A 23,575-nucleotide genomic window follows, 5' to 3' on the forward strand; every position below is an offset into this window, starting at 1 on the left:
GCGCGTTGCCAATGACCCTTCAGCCTCCCCTCCCGCGGCGAAACATGCTGCTCCCCCGTCCCCTGTGGCCGAGGCCTAAGACGTCTCCGATCCACACCCCAAGCTGTCTGCTGCTGTCATCCTCCTAGTGACCCACCTCAACTCCGCTGCAGCTGCAATCCAAGGCTGCCGACCGCCCAAATCGTCCGCCATATCGTCTCCCGCTACCTTTAGCCCTCCCCTAGCCCCAACTGTAGGGGACCAATGGATGACCATCTTTAACCACGGCATTGGGAGCACTCCCGAGCTACTGGAGTCAAGTTTGAGAAAAAGATACAGAGAGAAGCCCCAGAAATAAAAATCTGGCCTCATCAGACCTGGGGTTGGTGATGTCTTCGTCCAAGTGTTCCACTTGGGCCCTCAGTCTCTTCTATCCTCACTCTTGCGTCGTGCGCCCTCGGTCTATAGCAGATGTTGACGTCGTTGCTGCACTGACATCAATGCTGTTAATCATTGGATCCGAGACATTCAGGAACGTTGCGAAACTGGTACAGAGAGTGGACCACCAAACGATACCCTTGCACCAACATTAACCGGGACCTGACGCTCCATCCGCCTGTCTCCTACCCCTTCTATCCGTAGCCCATCAATGGCAGTCTAGCACTGCCCGGTTCAAGCTCACGTCGGATTATTTGGCCATCGACCTTGAACAATGCAATATTTTCAGGGACCAGGAGGCTTTGTGAAAGTCGCCTGGAATCAGCCAACTCACTCATGGACCAACCATATTCTCTATCCGGCTCTCTCCAACAAGCCCCTCCATACCGGATCCCAGCTAGAGATCCTCAACTCGGCTCGTGTTGGCCGAATCTTTTCGTTCTATTCTTCTCCTGTCCGTGTTCCTGATTGTCATCGATTGACAGCTGCCAACCCTGGACGATGACTGGCTGCCGAGAGTGACTCTCTGGTAATGACCTTGGGGCGCTGAATTGCCCCAAGGTTTTCGCCTCATGCCCCATATCGTACTCAGTCTATCTGAATTTCGCCAGTTGTCTCGTGGTTCTGATTCTGTCCAGTCGCTTTCATATGTCGTGTTGCCCTTCACAAGCTTATCCCTGTACCCGGCTGCCACAGTCTGCCGATGATACATTGCTCCATCAACCTTCTTTTTTCACTGACTCCCTATTACTACTTTACTCCGACTCTCATTGATGGATTAGGCCCCTCCACCTTGACATCTTTCTTATAAAGACCCCTGGCCAAGTTTTGCTTTTGACTTTCCCCCTCCGAATTCTCATTGTTATTACGGATGCCTGTTGCTACGCTCTCTTTTCTCATTTGCAGGTCTTAGCCACGTTCTCTCCCTGTCATCATTGAGTTATAAGTTGCCTCGTTGGCGCCCTGCCTGATTGCCACTGTCGAGAAGCTGCCTTCTAAACTGGTCTATCAGACAGCGGCGGGTATAATACATCTCTTAAACCCCGACATACAAGCACGCAAACAAACATATATACAGCAATTCTCCTTACATCACTCTCATTGCCGCCATTATCCCCACCATTCTCGAATTGGGTGCTACCTCTGGACAATCCAGTCATATTAGATTCGTCCCAAGCTCTAGTCCAGCCGAGTCCAGCCCGATCCAGCCTGGTCCCGGGCCTTGAAGATCTTGCTTTCGGTTCAAGCCAGTTCTAGAACGCCAAAACTTGACAACCATTACATTTTAAGCACTATCCTCTTTTTTAGCATTCGAATTCTTGGGGCGGTGCTTGGCCTTAATTCAGCCAGAAACAAAATCACCGCCTTTCCCCGGTCATTCTCATCTCCCTTGCACTCTGAGAATCTACCAACCCAAGTCAAAAAGAGGCGCCGTCTACAGAACGACCGTCTCCCGTCTTGCGTACGTACCCTTCAGTGGCTGCCCTCCGCTTCCCCAAGGGAAAACCCTCGAGCTAGCCGCCACGGGCGCTTCCCAGACTCCCGGTCCTGGGACCAAACGAGGAAACTCAATTTCAGGCATCACAAATCCTGGACATTTTTATTTGGTTCTAGTGTCATCCATCTGGCTGGCTCTATCTCCCCTCTCGGTCTCTTTTACTCCCTCCTCCCCAAGCTCGTTTTCACACCATTATTTTTGAGCTTGACTCAACATCTCGGTTCTGCCCGTGTCTCCTCCTGGCGTGCGCGTGCTGGTTTCTTTCAACGTCGCAATATACGATTGGGTGCTCAACCATCAACTTCAAGGCTGTGAGACTCCAAAAACATACATAACCGCAACCGGCACGATTAGTCTCGACTTTTTTGTGTCCCATTCCTCACCAACAGTTCCCCGATCTATCTGTACCTGTTTATCGCCAATTTATCGACTTTCGGACTTATTAGTGTCTGGTTTTCCCTCGCTCGTACTGCGCATTGAACACGTTCAGTTTCACTATCATCATCAGCAACCCAATTTTTCTTATCGCTTGATTGATATACCTTTTTTGAGGGTCATATATTGCTTGTCGCTCGCCTTGTTTCGGCATACACTCGCTCATCACGAAATTCTCAGTTTTTTATTACCATCATGCCACGACATTATCACTACCAGCCCAGGTTTGGCTCATATACCCTCAACGCTCCATAGTACTTGATACTAATTCACTACTCAGTCGCGAACTCCATGTGGTAGTCCTGGGAGCAGGTTCGTCCATACCCAACACCACCACGCAACCCTTTCGCTTTGACTCTCCCTTTCTTACATGTGCGCTTGTCTGACTCGTTGATCATTTGGCAGGCGGCGTGGGCAAAAGTTGTTTAACTGGTGAGTTGTCATTCTCCCTTCACCTTCCCCTCGTCCCATGTTCTTCATGTTGCTGCGCCTGCGTCCCACCGTTGCATCCGCAATCCTCCTACGCTTCCCTGTCTTCCCCTTTGCAGCACAAGGCTCATGCGAGAACAGCCCAGTTCGTCCACAATGAGTGGATCGAGAGCTATGATCCCACCATAGAAGATTCTTATCGCACGCAGCTTCAGGTTGATGTGAGTATTGCGCACGGCAACAATGCCACTGCTTGACCCCTTCTGACTGACTCGCTCGTCTCAGGGACGTCAAGTTATCCTCGAAATGTGAGTTTACACCTTGATTGTCTCACCACTCAATCCGTGTTTGGAGAAGAGGTGTCACTGACTCGGCCTCTAGCCTCGATACTGCGGGGACCGAGCAATTCGGTAGGTCCTCTATGTCTCAACAGCTTTCGCACGACCCTCGTACTGATGTTGGTACAGTCGCCATGAGGGATCTGTACATGAAAACCGGTCAAGGTTTTCTTCTCGTATTCAGTATCACATCGTCTTCCTCCCTAAGCGAACTAGCAGGTTTGCGCGAAGAAATCATCCGGATAAAAGACGATGAAAATGTACCTCTTGTTATTGTCGGTAACAAAGCCGATTTGGAGGAGAATCGCGCTGTGCCCCGAGCCAAGGGCTTCTCCATCTCACAACGATGGGGCGCACCCTACTACGAGGCTAGCGCGAGGACAAGGAGTGAGTTTGCCCGTCCACTCATGGCTTCTTTCGCCGCATTCGGACTAACAATATGCAGCCAACGTTGATGAGGTCTTTATCGATCTCTGCAGGCAAATGTTGCGTAAAGAGGACGAACAACACGCGAATGACGGACCCAATGACGACTACAAGTATGATCACGGCCGAAGTTCTCATAGACGTCAACGACGTCGCCGAAAGAAGGATTCACCCCGATGTGTGATCCTGTGAACTTAATGAACCGCTTTCAGAACAATGGCCACTGGATGGCATCCAAGCACTGGAATTTTTTCACTTCTTTCAATTTTCTAGGCCTCGGCATTTTCCCCTCAATTTTCTCACACTATACAGCACGTTTTTACGCGTATCACGGCCATTTAAAATAAATCTATCAAAGATATCTGTTTTTTTCGGAAGGACCACATGAACGACCTCGCGGTCTCATGAGGCGAACGGATATTTGACTGCGATCTGGCCCCAGACTCGCGGCAGAATCGAATCGCATTATTGAAACGAGACCGACGCGTATAGACGACATAACGCATCACACCGAATTGAATTGAACCGAATCGAATCGCATGGCATCGCATGCTTGAGCTAAGCAGAGGGTGTTTTGGGATCGACAACTTCCCATATTGTATTCCATATTACGGCGTTGGTGGCTTTGGATATCGACCTGGGATACAGGTTCTGCACCTGTTTATTGCTTTGAGGATTTCATATGGGTATTTTATTCTACTTCTTGAACCACGGTGAGATGGATAAGAAACTGTTGTGTAGATGATGAAGTAGGACGACCTTTGCATTGATACGAATGCTCCAAGTCACGAGAATGAAGCAGCATGAGCTATGCAAATGCATGCATTTATCAGCTTCAATTCTGATATGACAAGGATGACTTTTAGTTTGTGCCCAATCTATTTCCTTCCCCCTGGGTCACTCGCATCTCGGAACTTCTCTTCAAGCTGTGTGGCAGCACCACGTGAACTATCTTCCGAGTTTTCGAGTATCACTGACTAAGCTTGACTTTGCATTGCAGTCGTCGTGAAGTTTGGCCACGAATTTATCGTGACATGTCACACAACATTCACCCGCCATCCCTTGTGCCACCATCTCCTAAAAATCACTGCATGAAGCTGTGACGAGCCGCGTGTTCAGATCACCTCAACTTATCCAACGACATTCGTGCCTTGAGGCTACAACTCGTCATATATACGAGATCTTATCTTATCATCACAATACATCATTTGACTTGTTATTTGTGTACATTAATGCCCATGTTCCTGTTATCCAGTATGACACGTCTCATGTTATCCTCATGACTTGGTACTGGTCTGCATGTACGATCTCGTGTGTAACCAACCCTTGACTATGACGTGGCTCCAAAGATTGATCCCAATCCAACCGCAAAACTATTCATGAAACTGACACCCAAGGTGACCACACTGGATCGTTGACGATCCTCGGCTGCCGCTCACTTGCGTCGCAGCATGCCCCAAATGTCAGTGAAGATACCAAACCACCCCTTGACTCTCTCAGCGGCGTTCAGAAGTAGGATGAAGCGTTTCACAAACGCATCGACGTTGTCATAGTCATCAGCGTAACACTCCCACACAGCGCGCCCTTGACCGTTGTTCTCAGAGTCCTGGACAGCCATGAGAGCATCCACGTCCTCCACACCCTCCACACCAGCGGACTTGAGCTTGGGACCTACACAGAGCGCACGACCCGCAATCTCTTCATCAGCTATGAGGCGAGTGGCAGCATCAATAACATCCTCGATCATTGCCCCGCCTGCTGTGCCTGAGAGGAAGGCTGCTTCGATGGGGAGCTTGAGCATGTTGGACTTGGAGACATAGTAGGGAGTGATCATGTTGACACGAACGCCACTCCGGAACGACGTAGCACGAAGAGTGCGGAAGAGACCAAGTATAGCATGCTTGCTCATCGTGTACATGGTTTGAGTTGGGAAAGGGCACAGAGATGCAAGCGAGCCGACGAGAAGCAGGCAACGATCTCGCGGGGAAGATCCATTCTGAGGGAGCCAGTACATGGCGAGGTGAGTGGTGTAGGCAGCACCCGTGATGTTGACATCAAACTGAGCCGTGTTGGGCTTTGGGAGACGTCCATTCTTGAGAACAGGCTCTTCGAATTGGATGGAGACGTCGGGAAGGATGATGCCCGCGTTGGGAACGACAATATCGATGCCTCCATGAGGGCTGACGTGAACAGCCGTCTCAAAGAGACTGACCTGTGATTCCCAGTCGGTGACATCGCAATGATGGAAGGCAAAGGCCGAGTCAGGATACTGAGCTGCAAGTTGAGCTACGAGCTGCTCGCCCGCTGCGTCAGCGACATCGCCGATGATGATATTTGCACCATGGGATGCCCATTCGCGAACCATGTGAGAGCCAAGACCATTAGCACCACCGGTGATGACGATAGTCTTGCCCTTGAGAGTTGTGGCATCGTAGGGCTTAGACACATCAACGGGCGGTGACTGGCGGATGAGGCCCTTGATATCGTTGGTGGGCTCCATAGCTGACTGTTGTATGTACTAGGGTAGGTAGGATCTTTGCTGTGAAAAGAGTTGAAATGGTCTCGGCAAATGGTGTACTGTCTCTGTAAGTATAGAGTGATGGACGAAACAAACACGGTATGATAGTGATTGCGATTATTGAAAAAGGATTTGCTGACCTGTCAACCCAAACAAATTAGCCCCAGCTTCAGCTTCAACTGCTCAGCTATCAAACCAAAAGCCGTTTGACCAAAAATATCTCCCGTGTGGAGTCTGAGCCCTTTTTTGCAGGGTCCAGCCCAATCTCACCTTTTAATCTGCCTATCGTATCGTGTTGTTCCTTGAAGGCCCGATAAATTAGCTTTAGCGGGTCGTCTCGAGCTTGGTAGGTATTGGCTATCCACTCCAGAAGTTGTTGATGATGCCGACGCTTTGAAATCCGGAGACCAAGATGAAGATGAAGAGGACAAGACCAAGAGAGGAGAAGAATGCGGCACAAGAATTGCTTGGTATAAATAAGGCCCCCAATGGCAATGAATCCCTGCTTCTTGCATTTACTGTTGTAATGTAACGCAGTTCATGACAGTGATGGGGACATCAATGCACAAACAAATTCTGGGGTTGAAGAACACAAAGCTGGAGAACTTCCTTCAGTATTCACTGAAGAAGTGCTAAGGTTCTGGTGCACATCGCCATGTTCCCCGTTCACCTCTCGGGTGCCCATGGTTGTTCGGAGGTTAGCAGTCTCAGCCAGGCGCTTGATTATTTTCGGACGACAGAGTAGACATGAGTTTCTACACACAAATCTCAACAAGAGGCTACATTGCCGAGATCCACGAATGAAAATCGGCATTCATTAGAGCCCAGTAGCCCTGGTATGCAACTGGTTGTGGTATAAACGACATTTCGCTATGGGCTTTTCCTTGTGATTCGAAGGCCCGGCAGAACCGCTCTGCTTGAGAAAGACTAGATGAACAATCTATATTCGAGACAGCCGTAAGCCCCAAGGTGGCAACAATATTTGCATATTGAGGCTGTGTAGTTTCAGAACTTCGCAGAAGATGCTGAGAACTTTGATGTGCTGATTGATAACTTGCCCTTTCTATGGCCATTTATCCATTGAAACACCCGGCATGAATGCCAAGTCGGCAAATAGGCAAATTATTGCTGGTCAGGCGACCGTTGATCTTATACAAGAGATTTGGCAGTCATCTTCGTCATCATATATGATCGTGCGGATGATGAAATTGATCACCTTCAAGATTGCTCAATGTAGGCGGTCGATTTGGGAGGGTGTGGTTGTCATCGTCTAGCCCAGGAACCTCGAGCTGCACGTCTGCAAATTGTCTGTTAGTCTATGCTGGGGCAGAATTATTGGGTGTAAGCTTTCATCCCCGTTGTTCCAAGCATCATTTTTGCCAACTTGGTTGTTCTGACTCTTCTGGCTTCAGAGGCCGTGGAGTACTGACGACCCGATGCTGAAACAATGACAGTTGTTTTGTTTGCCAAAACCATGTCAGCAACTGAAACGAGCACAGCAGAAAAGTCGAACAGAAAACGCAGGGGTGAGAAAAATGGAAGTTCGCGTTGAACCAACAGCTATCCCTTGCTTTCGGAGTATTTCACGTAGTCGCGCAGAGGATCGTCTTCCCTCGTCATAGGTGGCTCTGTAGTTATCTCCTTGTCTCAAGGCAAGGGTTCAACGTTAGTGTGAACAAGATTATCCACCCAACGACTTAGACAGTGGCTGCTAGGACTCTAGTCTGTCTCGAGAAGGGAGAGAAGATTTGAATGTGTCACATGAGTATCGACGGTTACCGACACCGTCGATCATTTCGTCTAGAATTGATGGAACCCAACGTCGACACCAGGGCGCGTCACCCATCAGCACGCAGTGCATAACTTGACTGCGTTGTGGTCTCATCTGATGGTGAAGCCAGACCCGAGATTATCCGCCTGTGGTCAAGAAAACCAAGTTTTCAGACTGGCTGCGGCCTCTCGAAATGGTAGTCGTGACTTTGCTTGAGCCTCGAAGGGCCTTGCATCATTCATTCTTACCAGGCATCTAGCGAGGGGTTCACCGGGATGTGACGGGCTTTAGACGCACCAGTTCCGATGTCCAACATGCCGGGCCTGGCACGCTCATGCCTCGGTGACCTCGATCACGGACTAGGGCGCGGGCCTGTAAATTGGGCTGGACTGTTGGCGTTAAATGCCACGCCAGGGGGATCCCTGTCATATCGAACAAAGCAGGGTGGTTCCCTCCACACGACGGTCAAAGTCAATGACCTGCGGATAGCAACTCAACGAGAAGCAATCTAAGCTTTCCTTTCTATGCTGCAATAACCTCGTGTTGCGGTACGTAGCTAGCAATATCTTCGACTTCAGATCAATGGCTGGGTTCTGTTGAATGGCCAACTCGTTCGGTGAGCGTATGCGTTTGGCAATTTTTATACCAAGACCCTGAATTTGTGCCTGAGAATGTTGCACTCAGCCGCAATCCGTCATTCACGTGGTACCGTTAGACCACATGTTGGTTTCCTGCGTGGGTAGCAATGGACAAATCGTTCAATGGGGATCGCCCCAACGTGCACGATTGTACCTATCTGAGATGTGATGGCGCCCCAAACAAGCGAAATTAGTAAGAGATCCCCGTATGTGCGGCTGGATTGTTGGCGGCGTATGCCTGGAAGAGTTGTGGGCAACCCTCGACGCAACGTGAAACCCGCCTTTGCAAATTTGGAACTCAGCAATAAGCTGCTGAAAATTCACATTGATTTTCCCAACAAGGCGCTTATTCAGTCTCCAAGATTCCTCATATCCGTCATCAGTACGATGACTGGTAAGACGCTATGCGATACCACCACGAGGTCTGATCACACACACCTCTGTCCAAACCAATAAGATACCAAACGTAGGGGTGCAAAACGTCCTGTTCCCCAAGCTTTTCTGAAGGTATGGGTTGGCAAAAGCCCAATCGGGATCTAGTATTGATGACCCAATTGGGCTGGAGGACGATGCGACCCAGGGTCGTTGTCCAGGAACGTCAACCTTCAAGTTTTAAGGTGTACATAGCATCCTCACGCCGGGCAATAGATCTGCGACAACACCATAACCTTGGTTTTGGCAGGCGATAAGCCTATGACTCAGTCTCGGCAACGGAGAAAGAGATTGTTACATTTGTTGTGTTTTCCTCTCTATTGATGAAAAAAAAGCGTGTGTACCATCATTGGTGAGATAGATGACCCCAGGCGACTTTGGAAGTGAACTACCTATGTACGGTTTGTTTGGCCATTTGTAACAAGAGTAAGTGAGGTTTGACACACCTTCCCTTCTGGCGAAAGATAATTATCATCCACTGAACTGAGATTTGTGGTAAGTGCCAGCACGCTGAATCATTGATAGATGGGGTCCTGGAATGAATATGCCAGTATCAATTGAATATGCTTTGATGCCTCTCCGTACTTTCATCAGGAATAACTCAAAATGACGATTCATTGACGGTGTCATTGCATCCTCCCTGCATTCTCCGCACAGCCTTTGGAGGATCCGGCTCAAAATAATAGTGAAGGATGAGAATGAGAATGCTTCCAAATATCGAATGTAACGGTAGAGTTACGATACGTGGAGGACTATGAGGTCATCCAGTAGCTTGAGTCTCAGCTTTCACATCCTTAAAGGGAATGAGGAGGCTGAGGTGGAGTGGGCTTCGGTTCTGGAACGGGTATCCTCCAGGGGCCGTGCCTTTTTGGTGGCTGAAAAAAGTGATATGGGTGCGAGGAAGGCATGCTACCGATCAAGGGAGAAGAAGGGATGCCCTTCTTTGAAAGGGCTGTTGCTGTCGGAAGTCTCATGGTGCTCATCCAAGGAGGCACGAGAGCCTTGTAGGACAAAGGTTCTGCTATTTGGTCAATTCAGAACTCGACTAGAAGCTGAGCTAGGTGTAGCTGGATTCATCATTGTCAAGGTTCCAAGGACTGTCGAGGTGATTCCTGAACGAATTCTAAGATCCGTCTCTTAATTCATAGTGTCGGTTATCTGTGGCTGGGTCTGTACGACTTTAAGAAGGGATGAAACATCGCCGGGACGAGAAGGATATCCAGGCATTGGAACCAAGCGGAGCCATTCCTGATGTACACTGCAGAGTTCAAGCCATGACCCCACTCATAGGATGCCTGGTTTCCGTTGACAAGCCCCCTGGTCTTGAGCTCCCAAGTATGTATGTTTCCGTGAAGCTTGAAACTGTGCAGCTGTTGCAGTTTCACCTAATCGTCAAAACTGGCCTTGACTAGCGCATATCTCAGTTCCAATTCCCCAAGCTGTATGTCCGCGGTGGGGGCCAATTATTAGGCCTGTGGATGCAAGCGGGCCGTTCGATCGATCCGGAGCCCAATAATCTGGAAAGTCAGGTCGTTCTTGCGTCTATTCCCAGCAGTTATATGCAGGCGGGATACTGGCAGTGGTGTCTTACTTCCAAGGCTGTTCTGCCGTGTCACTCAATCTTGAGCTTGATAACGATATAAGTGGAAAGTTAGGTTTCCCGCACGGCACCTGTGGGTGTATCAGAAACATGGCCATGGTCATCCATGCACCTGCTTGACCATGAACCAGATTGACAGAGTCACACCAAGTGAGTCCTCTCATTTTGCACAACCACATGGACAAACCTCGAATTCCGGAAGCACAAGACTCCGAGGCCCGCCATTGCTTTGTCCTCTATATACTGTTTAGTCTGCGCTGACGAGCGCATTGACTTTTATCGACACCATGAAACTGGTGAGAGATGCATCCTCTTCACCCAGACCGTGCTCGCCAGTGGACAGTAAGATGACAAACACGGCAAGAAGAAAGCTTCAAGCGACAGGGGATCTTGGTTGATTAACAGGGCCAGGGGAGGAGGTAGGGGAGGGGCCTGTTTTACCCCTGTTAACAATTGCTGCATGGCTGGCTCACCGGCTGTGTACCCCTCCCGCCCGCGGCCACAGCCCTGGGTGGTTTAGTTGTAACTGAGGTGGGAGGTTGACAGGACTGGGGACTCGCTAGAGGGTCCAAAATGTTCTCGACGGGCACCTCGAAAATGGGGGGTAGACGTGGCTCCTGTCGGGACAACACGCCCCAGAGGCACTCGGTACGTAGAGGGCGCACTTTGGATGGCTTTTATTTGCGTGCTGATAGCTCAACGGGCCGACGTGTTTTTCATGCTTCGGTCAGAGTTCCCTGGTTTCGCATCATTAGAGTGTCTTCTTGGAAGGAAGCAGTGTTCCCCTCCCTGGCTGTCGTGTCAACGTCGTCTTGCCACAAACATCCAGGCAAGAGCCAGGTTGCGTTTGCAGCAGCACGAGGTTACAGTCCATTTGAGATGCAGACGAACTTTAACCACACCCAGTTGAGCTCGCAGGCAGTGTTACTGTGGCTGCTTGTATGCCGCCCACAAGGTAACGAAAAGTAAACAAAGTCGCAAGCCCGAGTTTGGGTTCTGTGCAACGACGATAATACGGACAAATGATGACAACAGCTCTGCGAAAGCCAAACTGGGGTGATTATGGCCCTGATGATCTTGTTTGTGTCCATGGGAGGGTTGAATTAAAGTCTGAGTTTGCGTTTGGACCCTTCAGTTTCAGGCTGAGGCGCGGTTGCGAATGATCTCATTGGTATGGAAGTAGCTGACGATAAGCTTGTGCTGTAGTAAAGAACACTCTTACCAAGTCCATTGGTTTGGTTTTGTAATAAGAGCAAAATGATGTAAATACTAATGTTATGATGTACGTGACGTGAAAAGCTTCATACCTACACTACACTACGTGCCAACTCTGTCATCATCGTGATCGTAAATCCACCAATTCAGCAGGAAGCTTACTTTCCATGTCCCCGCTTGCCGAGATATCATTCGGCGATTCAGTTGCCGAGGAGGGTGAGGAAGTCGCAGCCTGGTAATTAATTCTGCATGAGCGAGTTGTGGATGGCCAAGCAAGATCTTTCCCCGCTCTCTGTTCTTTGTTCTGCTGCACGTATGTAAGATTGGTAGGAGCCGCCGGGGGAAACAAGACGAGATGGAAAGTACTGCACTGTTGACGACGTTGTTCGCTGGTTTGGGTAGGAAGGGATTGCCCAGATGGGTTCTATGACAGACTTCGATCTTGATGACCTTGTTTGATCTTAGATCTCTCCATTCAAGGGCGCTTGACTTGCAGGCTTAGCAACCATCCAATCTACAAACTCCAATCAATCTGCCATCTCCATTGGATAATTGCCAGCCTTGGATGCAATCGAACGGTAGCGACGCGGCGTGAAATGACAGATACCGGCCCGTAATGTTATTGCGTTTAGCCACTAGGATCATGTGCGACACTGAATACGTCTTCTATAGCTGCCTCTGATGGGGATCAATGTTTGAATTTGCTTTGTTGACCTTTGGATACCTACTGTATTCCCAACATTACATTACATCACATCACCTGCCCCTCGCTGATGTATGTTTTACTTGTCTGGCTCGTCTTTGGTTTGGCGCATTTCCCCCTCCTCTCCCCCTCCTCCTTGTTTGTCTGGTCGGCATTTTGCTTCTTTGATGCTGGTTGTGAAATGTTAGCGTCGACCTCCATCTTTAGCATCCACCACTTTCAACCTCAGAAGAAGTCATTCATTCGCCAGATGGCGCCGGATTACGCTAACCTTCAGGTAGACAGACTTTCTTTTGTTTTGACTTTGCATCACCCCATGCGATCGTGCTCCGATTGGTACGATAGCCCAGAGACGAATAAACGATTGACGCCAAAAGAATTGCGTACACACCCCACTCAGTCACTCACATTCACTCACCTCCTGGTCCAACAAATCAGTTCCCACTCTACCAGAGTCTCTTCTCACCTTCTTGCTGATGCACACATACAAACTTTGCGTCAACGTATCTGCATCCAGTCTGGGGGAGGTCTGTGGTTAGAATTTAAAGTAAAGTGAGTTTTAATTCGGGTCGGACAGAAAATAAGTTGTTAAATTATCTGTGTGCGTCAAGTTCTGTACTGCCGAGTAGTACTCCGTACTGGGGGAGGCTTTGGTCGTGTAAGGTCCAAGGTTGCTTCATAAATAAATAAACTTTCGCTTCCCTTTGAGCCCGTCTATTAAAAATCCGAGACCCTCCTTGACCTCTCAAAGTGCATTTCTACCCCTCTTCATTCATAGTACGGACGGACTGGTTTGCCTGCGAATTACCTGGAAGCAACTGACTGTGTAGGTACGTAATGATACAGATGACCGCTTGGACCTCAAATGGCTAATCTGACATTCGAACCATCTCAGGCACATCGAGTCTCAATCGCGGCTGAAACAGCTTCGACTGCACTGCATCGGTCAACCGCATACATACAACACCGAGTCCAGGGCACCACTGCCGGAGCTGGAAGAGACGCATTTCGATCCTTGGATATCAAATATAAAGGCGACCGGCGCCATCTTCCGTATTTAACCCTGGGGCTTCTTTAATAGCTTTCTACTCATCAACATTTTCTCAGGTGTATGAATCAACAATAGCATCGTCGAAGCTAAGCGGAAAACCACTCTATTTTTCAACCATTCCACTTTAGTCCAAGCTTTCCTGAGCCCCTTGATCCCCGGACCTGATCCCCGGACACGATACTCGCTAGCAAAGGCCGTGTCCACCCAAACACATGCAAAGCGTTCAGCGCGCCCTGGAGCAGCAACAAGGACAGGGACGGATCCAATTTACTCCAGTGAACCAAAGACTTGGAAGCAGCCGAAGCAGCCCAGCCCAGCCCAAGCAAGATACCAAATCGATCAGCAGTGCTTGGACCGAGCGTCAGAAAGAAACCGACCTTACTGTACCTTGGCCTAGCTGAGGAATTACCAGGACATGCGATAGATTCTCACCTCTAGCTACCGACCAACCTTTCCTTACCCTACCAGCTTACCTCCACCACCACCTTACCTTACGCCCGCGCCGCACGTTGCGATTCTCGCTGCCGTTGTTACCCTCTAAGTTCTCACCTATCTCCACTACCTACCTACACATCATCTGTATCTCTCTTACAATAAGTGAGTTACTTTACTAAGGTAAGGTGGTTAATGATATCACACGGTCTTCGTACCCCCTCTCCGTCCATCTCCCGTGTCCTTCTTCCAAACTATCCACTTCATTTCCCCGTTTCTCCTCTTCATTCCCAACATCATCCCTCTATCCGCACACACACTTGCAAGTTTTCGCAGGGTTGTTGTTTCATTCTCTATTCAATCTTTGGGAGCCCAGGATAAGTAACTACTGGCATCAGTATCCGTACCACTCTTGGGTGTTATCTGAGCTTTTAGGGGTATTCCGCCTGTCCCGTCACTCTGCTGCTACCCACCGAGTCACACTCTCTGGCTTGGTCTCCATTCCCTTGGCTCCTCTTACACAAGGTGTTTAAAGCTCGCTCGCTTGATTCAGGCACCAAGGTACAATCCCGTGTTCCCTCACCCCAGCGCATCTCCGTCACATACCAGTCTGGTCTTCGGGACACCCATACCTCCCACGCAGCCCCAAATCTACCAAGCATTTCCAATCCTTCCCACCATCTTCTCGCTACAGACACTACCGCTACCGCTACCGTTTCTCCCCTACCTAAGGTAGGTAGCCATGTCCTGCGGCTGGGGTATGGAGAGTTTCTGGCGCCCCCCTACATTAACCACAACGGCCCCCCTCCCCAATCCACGCAACATTCATTGCAACTTGCACCACACACCTGCCTGCTCTGCTCACTGCGACAGTCTGCCTGTCGCACTCCTTTTCACGTCATTTTCTCAGCGCATTCTATACATCATCTTGCTAACGCGACATCGCACGTACAGACGACACATCATTCTTGTCTTGATTATAGCGACCGTCAGGCCCAATTGCATACGGCTTGATCATTCGAGTCAATCATCGCTGTCACTTATCGACGCGCAACTGTTTATCTCGATCCTCACTACTCTGTAAAGGCGGATTGCGCCAGCTTGCGATCCCCCTCAAACCAGTCGCCCTTACTAGGTTGTCACTCATCTCTCAAAATTTGACAACACCGTTCATCCTCAACTTTGCGATTGCGCCCGCGACTGCGCCTGTATCCACGACGAACGCGATCACGACAACCTTGAACTCCCAGATCTCCTCGATCGTCGCATTCGCTTAACCCCAAATCATATTTCCCCGGCGAATTAGGTCTTGTTCCAACTTATGCAACTGAACAGTGGGCAATGAACATTGATCGAAGCGCACCACCATCCGATCCAGCAAGGATAGCATCTCCAACAGCCAATCTTTCCTATCGCGCAAGTCCTTTGCCGCCTCCATCCACTACTTCAGTCAGCCCCTCTGCTGCGACGACAACGCTATCCAACACCACAAGTACTGTTGCATCTGCCGCAACATTTTCAGCCATGGCTACACCTAGTTTTCTCGCTCCTAACTTTCGGCATATGCCACCACCATATACTCATACCCAGATCTCGCGCGATATCCACAGATACGCACCGGCGCCGATAGGCTCCTCATCTCCCCCCACGGTTCCCGTCTTCATTCGGCGCCTGCCACTAGAGACCTCCAAGGAGTCACTGCGGTTCATGCTGGTTTGGTCGCAAGAACTTGTTGAAGTCGAACTGCTTCCTGTGGAAAAATCTACAGATCAGGGCTATCTTACAGCATTGCTAAAATTCCGAACAATGGCAGGCGCCCAGGATGCCAAAAGGCTGCTGGATGGGTGCTCGAACACTTCCGGTGAAAAGATGATAGTCGAAATTCTCGGCGACGACCCCCCTGTCACGCACCAACAGCCGGCAGAACCTGTTCACAACGGGGTCTTTCAACCACTGGAGAGCATCTCCCCTCAAACAACCAATGTTTACCCTGGACACGAGCTTCCTCAGACTGAGGCCAACTTGCAAAGGATTTTCTCCTCACAATCTCCCATCGGCAATCACCTGACGGAGCCTGGCAGGGTGACAGGGAAGAGCCTCATCGCCAATGATTCTTTTGACGATAATTATGATACACCCAACCTTGTTGATGATGCACTTTCATACGTCAATGCACCGCGCAGGGCCACAGCCCCTACTGTCCCTATCAATGGGTTGACTGCTCTTTCACTCAACACCAACATGCCACCTTCCGCTCCTTCATCTCTACCTCAGTATGGAAGCGGATTGTCAGCACAGTCTGGGCCTATGTCTCCCTCAGGCAAGGGTGCTTTTGGATACCAGGCTCCAAACCAATCACCATTCGGACGCATGAACTATCCACACGCCAATACAGCTGATCAGAATCCGCCCTGCAATACTCTGTATGTTGGTAACCTTCCCATGGATACGGCGGAAGAGGAGCTCAAGACTCTCTTCTCCAAGCAGCGGGGCTACAAGCGTCTTTGTTTTCGCACGAAAGGAAATGGGCCTATGTGCTTTGTCGAATTCGAAGACATTCCATTCGCTTCGAAGGCATTGACCGAACTCTACGGGAAACTTTTGTCCAACAGCAATAAGGGTGGAATTCGACTCAGCTTCTCGAAGAACCCCCTTGGTGTGCGAGCTGGTCAGAACCCTGCTCATGCAAACCCGGGTGCACTGGGTGGAATGAACGGCAACCTTGCTGGTTCTGTGAATGCTTTCGGGTCAGCTAACCGACCAGCTCCTGGACCACCTCCTGGTCTTCCCCAACCAATGCTTGGAAACGGCCGAGGTCCCTTCCATGGAGCCGCCCCGATGAACCCCAGTCCCGCTGGCTCTTTTGGTGGTTTCACACCTCAAGCCTGGCCTGTTCCTGTGTTCAATAACCATGCTACGCCATCGCCTCATGGTGGCCATGCTCCATCATCAGCCTTCGGTTCGGCTTACATGCTGGGAAATTAAACAACCTGCTCGACTATGGTCGACGATTATAGTCCACCTGCTTCGGTATCCTGTGTGACTCTACCTGTCATGCGCTGCTTATTTATGTTTTCTTTCATTTTGCTCAATGATTCCCCATTTTTACGAACACCCATTTATTTTCATCGTTTATATACGGCGTTTTGATTCCTCGCAGTTGGGAGTGCTTCTTCAATTCACAGTCGTCTTGTGGATGGCTAGGCTGGGCGTGGATATGGTTCAAAGCCGACAGATACCAAGTATCAGTCAATCTTGATCTGATTAAACTTAGTGCACTGTTCGCCTGGATCTCATAGTTCGAGTTTAAGCCACAAACTCGAGCTACAACCTTCGACTTGGCCGCACCCTGTTTTCTCTCCATACAATTGGCAACTGCAACTGAGGCGCGATCTATAACTTTACGGTACAAAACCAGAAGAAGAGAAAAGCAGCAAAACAAAGAGAGTAGAGCACGACGAAATATTGCTGAGACTAGCAAAGAAGAATGATGGTCAGGAGTTGAGATGTGGCGAGTCACAAGGGAGAGTGTTTTTGCATGAAAGAACGGGGTTCAAGGAAGCGCGGGTTATTGAGATTCATTTGGTTCATATCAACGCTGGGAGTTTATTTGGGACAAGGTAAGGATGGATCAGGATTCCTGGAGCATGGAAGAAACTGGAGCGGTCGTCCCGCGTTTGCATTCAGAAGGATTGGAGCATGGGATTGGACGGCTACACGAGATCAAGGACTCAACACACACACGCATACCAAGATATCACCCCTGGGCATTTCCAGCAAACCGCATCGGCATGGAGGAGTTCATTTATTTGATCCATCACAACGGAAACTGGCGTTTGAAGTCCTTCTTGATGGTTATCTTGGTCAGACTTGGGCAACGACACAAGGCATACTTTAGCTTATCTGTTGCTGTTGAATCAGAGCTCATTCAAATGTCGCATTTGGAAGGGGAGGACAGCATTGAATGGAACATTGGGAAGGGACTGGGCTTAACGCGATATATCCATATAGGCACCGCGTCAGGCGTAGGAATCGGGCGTTTCTTTTCTATTTCTTTCTTTCTTTTCCGCGCATCGGAATTTGGGCTTTCACGCGAGTTGGGGCATGCATTAGCAAGCACAGCCTTTTACATCTTCATTAAGGTGGATGAAGCATATCACGGCGGATTACAGGCTTTCTTCTGGTAAATGTTGTTGTCTCAACAACACGGCTACAGATGCCTACCTTCGGTCGGTAGGCGGTTATTAGTGATAGAGTACAAGTTTCAGTTGTTTGTTTGTTTTTAGCCTTTGTGTCTCTGTGCATGTAAATGACATTCTGTTCCCTCGTTCTTTGACCAATTTGCCCTGACCTGCCACATCAATGAGTCTAGATCTGAATTGTCTGATCCCCGTCCTTGTCACAAAGTATTGATAAATCTTTCGGGGCATTCTCATACCATTAGCCTCATCATCACGGGATTGTTGGTTTGTCAGCGCTTGAATTGCACCTTCAATCTCAATACCTACCCAGTCAGCTTGGCGTTGTAACTACTACCCTTAAGAACATGGTGCATCGAAACTGAAGCCGACGATATCCTCGTCCAGGATCAAGAAATGCAACTTGTATATGCTTAAGTCCTAGAGTTTTGATCATCTGAGTATCAACCACCATCACCGGTGAGGCATATCCATCTCGATGAGCCGGGTTATTTACCCAATGGCTCTGAGACTTCCACGCATACGAATGCTGACAGGGTAAGGTAGCATTGTGTGGCTTGACAGATGCAAGTTAAAGTAGGCCGTGTATCTGAGTACGCGCTTCGTGTGGTGCTGCACTCGCTGCACTCGGCGATTCGCACACAGACCGAGGCGCTTGTGCCTGTGTAGATGCTCGTGCTCGTGCTACGCACCCTCGGGAACCGGTGACGGGAGCCCCCAAAGGATGGTGTTTGCCAATATGCATCTGTCTCTGTTTACAGCCTGTAGATGGGTTACACTCTACTACATAACAATATAGCTTACCCAGGTTCGCGGGCCGAGCCCTCGACGGGCGGGCGAGACGGGCGCGGAAATTGGCAAGGGGGAGAGATGCAGTGTGACAAGGGAGGTTGTCATGTGGGAATAACCGGTAGCAAGGGGGTGTGTGGGCGAGGGACAGGGGGTGGGAATGGGTGATTTCTATGTTGAGACGCCTGCAGAGGCACAGAGATTGTGTGGTCTGAGGTTATTGGATGAGAGAAGAGGCGGAGATGATCCGGTGGGTAGGGTGTAAGTTGAGAGGTTGATCAGATAATCTGCTTCTGGTGTTTATGTAGGTATATGTGAGGGGGATGCTCATGCGGGTGTGATAAACTTGGGACGACGGTGGTGACAGTGGAAATGGAGTTGCAGTACTCTGTAGTAGTCGATGAACCCAGGGATCGGGTATGCAAATTACCTAGAATGAAACTGAAACTGTAGCTATGAGATTGCTTACTACGTGAATGAAGCATCTGTCACATGTTTACCAGGGTAGTCGTGTTCAAGCTCGATGTTGACAACGCCAACTGTTTGAGGATAGTTGAGATATTGCACCCATTGGCGGTAGATATACAAAAGACAGAGACTCCACTAGCTCTACGAGTCCACCGAGCCATCATTTGCCCAACCCATGGTCATAGTCGCCCATAGATCATGGTACATAGTTTGCTGCCCATCGATACTCAGACTCGGTGTAAGCATTGCGGAATTCATGTCAAAGTCTGTGTCCCACGCCGAGATGTATGGCTGCATATCTTTATCGAACATGGGACATCCTTGGTGTCCCACGCCCTTTGAAGTCAGACTCGGTGCTGTGAGCATAGCAATGCGTCTGTCGTACTTTGCTTTCACAACACGCAGTATCACACGACTTGCGGAGAGTACGTCGACACGTTTACTCGACGGTGTGAGATCCTCCGGTCCGTCACACATGGACTCGAGAAATTCGTCAAACCGTAACTGTGAGCGTGCCCAAGTATGATCCCAGTCTGGAACATCAGATATGGGGAAAGAGAGTCGCACAGCGAGGATTACGGAGAGGATGAACTTTGTCCAATCAATGCTTGTGAAATATTGGAAGTTGTTGAGATTGAGGAGGTAGTCGAACAGGGCGCGGGTGTTATTCACGCAACGTGTGAGACGAGCTGATGATGGGTGGATGAAATGAGGTTTTCTTGTGTTGGTGCGTGTGAGGTAGAAGATGGCACCACCTTGCAAAAAGACGTCGAAGAACAGATGTGCGAGTTTCACAGGTGCTAGATAACGTTAGAAAATGGTGGCACTGCAATAATGATGGCTTACCTGAACGAGAGAGATGTGGTACCATGATCTCTTTCATCTCCCTGTGCTGCGTCTCGAGTCCCAACAGCATAAGTTGAACCTGCTGGTTCACCTGTGGATCATTATCTCGTATCGAATTATTCGCCGTGGTCGTCATATTTGCAAGTCGAACAAGGTAGCTCAGTGACACATCACCATCAACTTCCGCATGGCGGTGAAGTAGTTCGCAGCACGTTGTGGTCCAGGGCGTCCACTGAGGCATGAGAAGATCTATCTTCTTCCAAGTGCAGAGGAAGCTGTCCAAACTGTGAGTAAGTTGGTGCTGGTGTATTTTGAGGAGAACGTACTTTGACACGGCGTAGTGATATGCCAGATACGCCCGTAGTCTGTCGAGTTGCATACTGCTCATATCGCCCGGTATCGTGTGCTCAAGATTAGGCATTTCTTGGTCAAGATCAAGGTCGTTTAACAGATCACAAGCCATACGGTAATATTGGAAGGCTTGTCTGTTCTTGGGTCTTAGGTGAAATGGGTACCTGTGAATGTTAACAACATGCCAATCGGTTCAGGGCTGATTCTAACCAAGCGCAATAGATGAGAACCCCTTGTAGCAATTCCATGCTCCTCTCACCGCTTGCCACAAACTTGAGGCCCAACACTTTTCGGAATTCATCGTCATAGAGCGTATGTCCCTGCAAAGTGCGCGATCCAGATGCTGCAGCCAATATCGCCAACAAAACAAAAGGCTTCGTAGCAGCAAGACTGGCCACCGTCTCATCAGGCTTCAACACAATAACAGGATAATGAACCAACATCCCCCGAAATGAAACTAACAGCGACTCCGCAGAGTCAAGGTTGAACTGGGGTTTTGCATGAAGAGACTGTATCGAATGTGTGTGAGACGAAGATGGTGTAGGAAAGCCCGTGAGAGGTGAGTCTTCGAAGCTACTGAGATCCGTGTCTGGATCTGATGGAAATATCGAGTCTATGAACTGCGCATGTGAGTCGCGAAGGTTGTCAAAGTTCTCATCGACGTCTGATTGTGTTGGAACTTCAAAGTCAATGGTAAAAGTCTTTGATGGCGCTGGTGGTGGCGGAGGCGGTGGTTGGTGAGTTTCTATCGCGCTGTATGAAGTTATCAGCCCGATTCCCCAATGCGACAGAATATTTCCTACTATTTTGTTCTTCGTCTGCGTGTTCGCGGGCCTGTTCGCGATATACATTCTTTCTTGGACTCCAGACACCTTTCCACGTCAGATCATGGTCTGTAAACGCATCTCCGATTGAGAGGTCTTACTTGCGACAGACTCCAGGCTGCTCACTCGGTTGGCATTTTATCTTTGTAGCGCGACAGGCTTCACAGGCTGTTGAGACCCTCTTGCGAACTGGACAAGTCTCAGTTGATGGCGACTCGCTCGGCATTTGTGCGAGATGTCGATTGGTAGCGGTTTAATGTTGAATTGATCAATTGAAAGACATACGAGTCCAGCGATTGAACAATGAAAGAAAGAAGGAGAAACAGCCTAAGATGCCTCATGCGACAATGTGAAAGCGAGAGTCGTGACTTGCGCCGGGGTAATGAGGAACCGAATCATGCTCAATCGCCGACAGCTCTCGGATCTTATGACCCACACAAGACAGCTGACATGTATTGTCAACATCAAGTAAGCACATATATATACAGCCAGTAGGAACGTAGAATCTCAAACGATTCTCCCGGGCAATAGAATAGAAGAGATAAGATAGCGCTCGAGAGTTATGAATACACTGGTAATTTAATTGATATCTTGCCCAGACCCTTTCTCTGAGACGCCAGAACGAAACCTATACTAACACCCAAATAATAATACACCAACCGTCGTCTTGACAGAACTAATACATCTACACCTCATTCAACCACCGTATACTTCAGTCCCGGGTTTGCCTCCTTCAGAGTCTTGTCCACAACATCCCATAACGGTACTGCCAGCTTCTTAATCTCATAGGCAGCCGTCTTGAGTCCATGTTTTTCGTGTCTATGCCTTGCGAGATTGGATGCTGCACATCCAATGGAGCAGTATATAGTATCCCTCTTTTGATCGATGCATTCTCCGCACGCCACTGCGTTGCTAGTCCAGTCCTGCATTTCGATGTCTTCGTCCTCGTACTGCACACATCTATCTCCGCTCTCGCAGTCGTGCTCCATTTCATTGTGATCGCCCTGCTCAGGTTAGATTCATCCAGTCTGAAGAATATTGCAACACTCACAGCACCCTTGTTGAAGCAATCATCCGAGCACCATACTGTTAATTCCCTTTGGCCACCCATATGAGCAAGTGCTTGGCAGACAGAGCACGAGAGAACATTCTTAGGGTCCACTGTATCTGCACAAACCGCACATGGCGGTAGGCTGTATAGGTCCTGGGAAACAGCAGGCGTTTGGCTTGCTTGGGCTCGAGTCTTATTCTGTAGCCTGTTCTGCTCAAACGCCATCTTTGCTCGACGCAGCTCATCCAGTCGGTTTTTGTGATGATCACGTTGCGGTTCCGTCGTAAGGCTCGCTTTGTGATCTTGTGAAATCCGGTCAATGACTTGCTCGATGGACATTGTGTCGCTGGCCGCATACGCTTCTAGGTATTGCTGCGCATTTTCCACCACCTCACCCGTTTGTGGATCTTTGAAGAAGAAGTTGATATAGATCTGTTTCAATGATGCTGCATCGTTTTTGGCGACTGTAATCTGATCGGTAAGGGAGTCCACATCGGCTTCCCAGTTGGCTGGCTTGCCAACACCCTCCCATATCCTCTCAGTAAGCTCTTCCCAGCGCTTAACCGGGTCGTCTAGCATTGCTCTCAGTTCGTCTTGGTCTGCCCCGCCGTCTCCTACTGAGAGGAACTGCGGGTACATGCGTAGCACCCAGCGGTACCATGCCTCTTTTTCCGATGCAATACTGTCTTCGATTGACTTGAGGTCGATCTTCTTGTGATCTCTAACATCGGTAAACATGACGTCCAGTTCATTCAGAAATGCTCTTCGCTCTGAGAACCACTCTCTGCCTTCAGCATCGCAATATCGAGCACGCATCCTGTCGAGGACTTTGGGGAAACATTTTTCGCATTCCACCACGTTTGCTTTTTCGCATTCTGATAAACACGTCTTCTTGATGGCATCCACTTCGTCGGCACATTGTTGTCTGTGCACTCTGGCTGCGCTCAACTCTGTCCAGTGCTCTGGCAGAGCAACCTTGCCAGTTGAACCCATTTCCCCAGCAGCGGGAGTTCCCAATCTTGACGTGACTGGATGGAATCCGTTCTTGATCTCTAAGTGGTAAACTTGCAAGAATGATTGATTCGGGGGGTTGGCAAGAGGCCAGTAAAGCTAAGGTTGTTGAAATTTATATACAATATGGGAA

At 49.3% G+C, this 23,575-nt stretch overlaps 5 protein-coding genes across 5 annotated transcripts; 3 read left to right on the top strand and 2 right to left on the bottom strand.

Moving 5' to 3' along the window:
- Positions 1 to 2,545: 2,545 nt before the first annotated feature.
- On the top strand, positions 2,546 to 3,735 carry BKA55DRAFT_534829 (ras family-domain-containing protein; the record flags this gene model as incomplete). Its single annotated transcript, XM_046189633.1, has 8 exons — positions 2,546 to 2,574; positions 2,631 to 2,662; positions 2,756 to 2,782; positions 2,921 to 3,000; positions 3,065 to 3,087; positions 3,161 to 3,189; positions 3,247 to 3,504; positions 3,563 to 3,735. The coding sequence occupies 8 exons, from the start codon at positions 2,546 to 2,548 to the stop codon at positions 3,733 to 3,735; spliced, it is 651 nt and encodes a 216-aa protein (XP_046053602.1).
- A 1,243-nt stretch (positions 3,736 to 4,978) lies between these two features.
- Positions 4,979 to 6,043, bottom strand: BKA55DRAFT_534830 (uncharacterized protein; the record flags this gene model as incomplete). The annotated part of the gene is made up of 1 exon (XM_046189634.1): positions 4,979 to 6,043. The coding sequence occupies one exon, from the start codon at positions 6,041 to 6,043 to the stop codon at positions 4,979 to 4,981; it is 1,065 nt and encodes a 354-aa protein (XP_046053603.1).
- A 6,365-nt stretch (positions 6,044 to 12,408) lies between these two features.
- On the top strand, positions 12,409 to 13,125 carry BKA55DRAFT_557200 (uncharacterized protein). Its single transcript, XM_046191777.1, has one exon. It carries the CDS (start codon positions 12,491 to 12,493, stop codon positions 12,974 to 12,976), a length of 486 nt encoding a protein of 161 aa, XP_046053604.1. The 5' UTR covers positions 12,409 to 12,490; the 3' UTR covers positions 12,977 to 13,125.
- Positions 13,126 to 15,427: 2,302 nt separating this feature from the next.
- BKA55DRAFT_502841 (uncharacterized protein) lies at positions 15,428 to 16,888 on the top strand (the record flags this gene model as incomplete). Its single annotated transcript, XM_046186960.1, has 2 exons — positions 15,428 to 16,559; positions 16,656 to 16,888. The coding sequence occupies 2 exons, from the start codon at positions 15,428 to 15,430 to the stop codon at positions 16,886 to 16,888; spliced, it is 1,365 nt and encodes a 454-aa protein (XP_046053605.1).
- A 2,612-nt stretch (positions 16,889 to 19,500) lies between these two features.
- Positions 19,501 to 23,424, bottom strand: BKA55DRAFT_685354 (uncharacterized protein; the record flags this gene model as incomplete). The annotated part of the gene is made up of 6 exons (XM_046198779.1): positions 19,501 to 20,159; positions 20,206 to 20,480; positions 20,532 to 20,720; positions 20,767 to 21,309; positions 22,092 to 22,384; positions 22,432 to 23,424. The coding sequence occupies 6 exons, from the start codon at positions 23,422 to 23,424 to the stop codon at positions 19,501 to 19,503; spliced, it is 2,952 nt and encodes a 983-aa protein (XP_046053606.1).
- Between the last annotated feature and the right edge of the window lie 151 nt (positions 23,425 to 23,575).

This window comes from Fusarium redolens (assembly GCF_020744475.1).
Source record: "Fusarium redolens strain MPI-CAGE-AT-0023 chromosome Unknown BKA55scaffold_3, whole genome shotgun sequence".
NCBI lineage: Eukaryota > Fungi > Ascomycota > Sordariomycetes > Hypocreales > Nectriaceae > Fusarium > Fusarium redolens.

Bases quoted from the DNA above. Each gene is read 5' to 3' on its own strand.
- BKA55DRAFT_557200 (XM_046191777.1), top strand. From the start codon at position 12,491: ATGTATGTTTTACTTGTCTGGCTCGTCTTTGGTTTGGCGCATTTCCCC.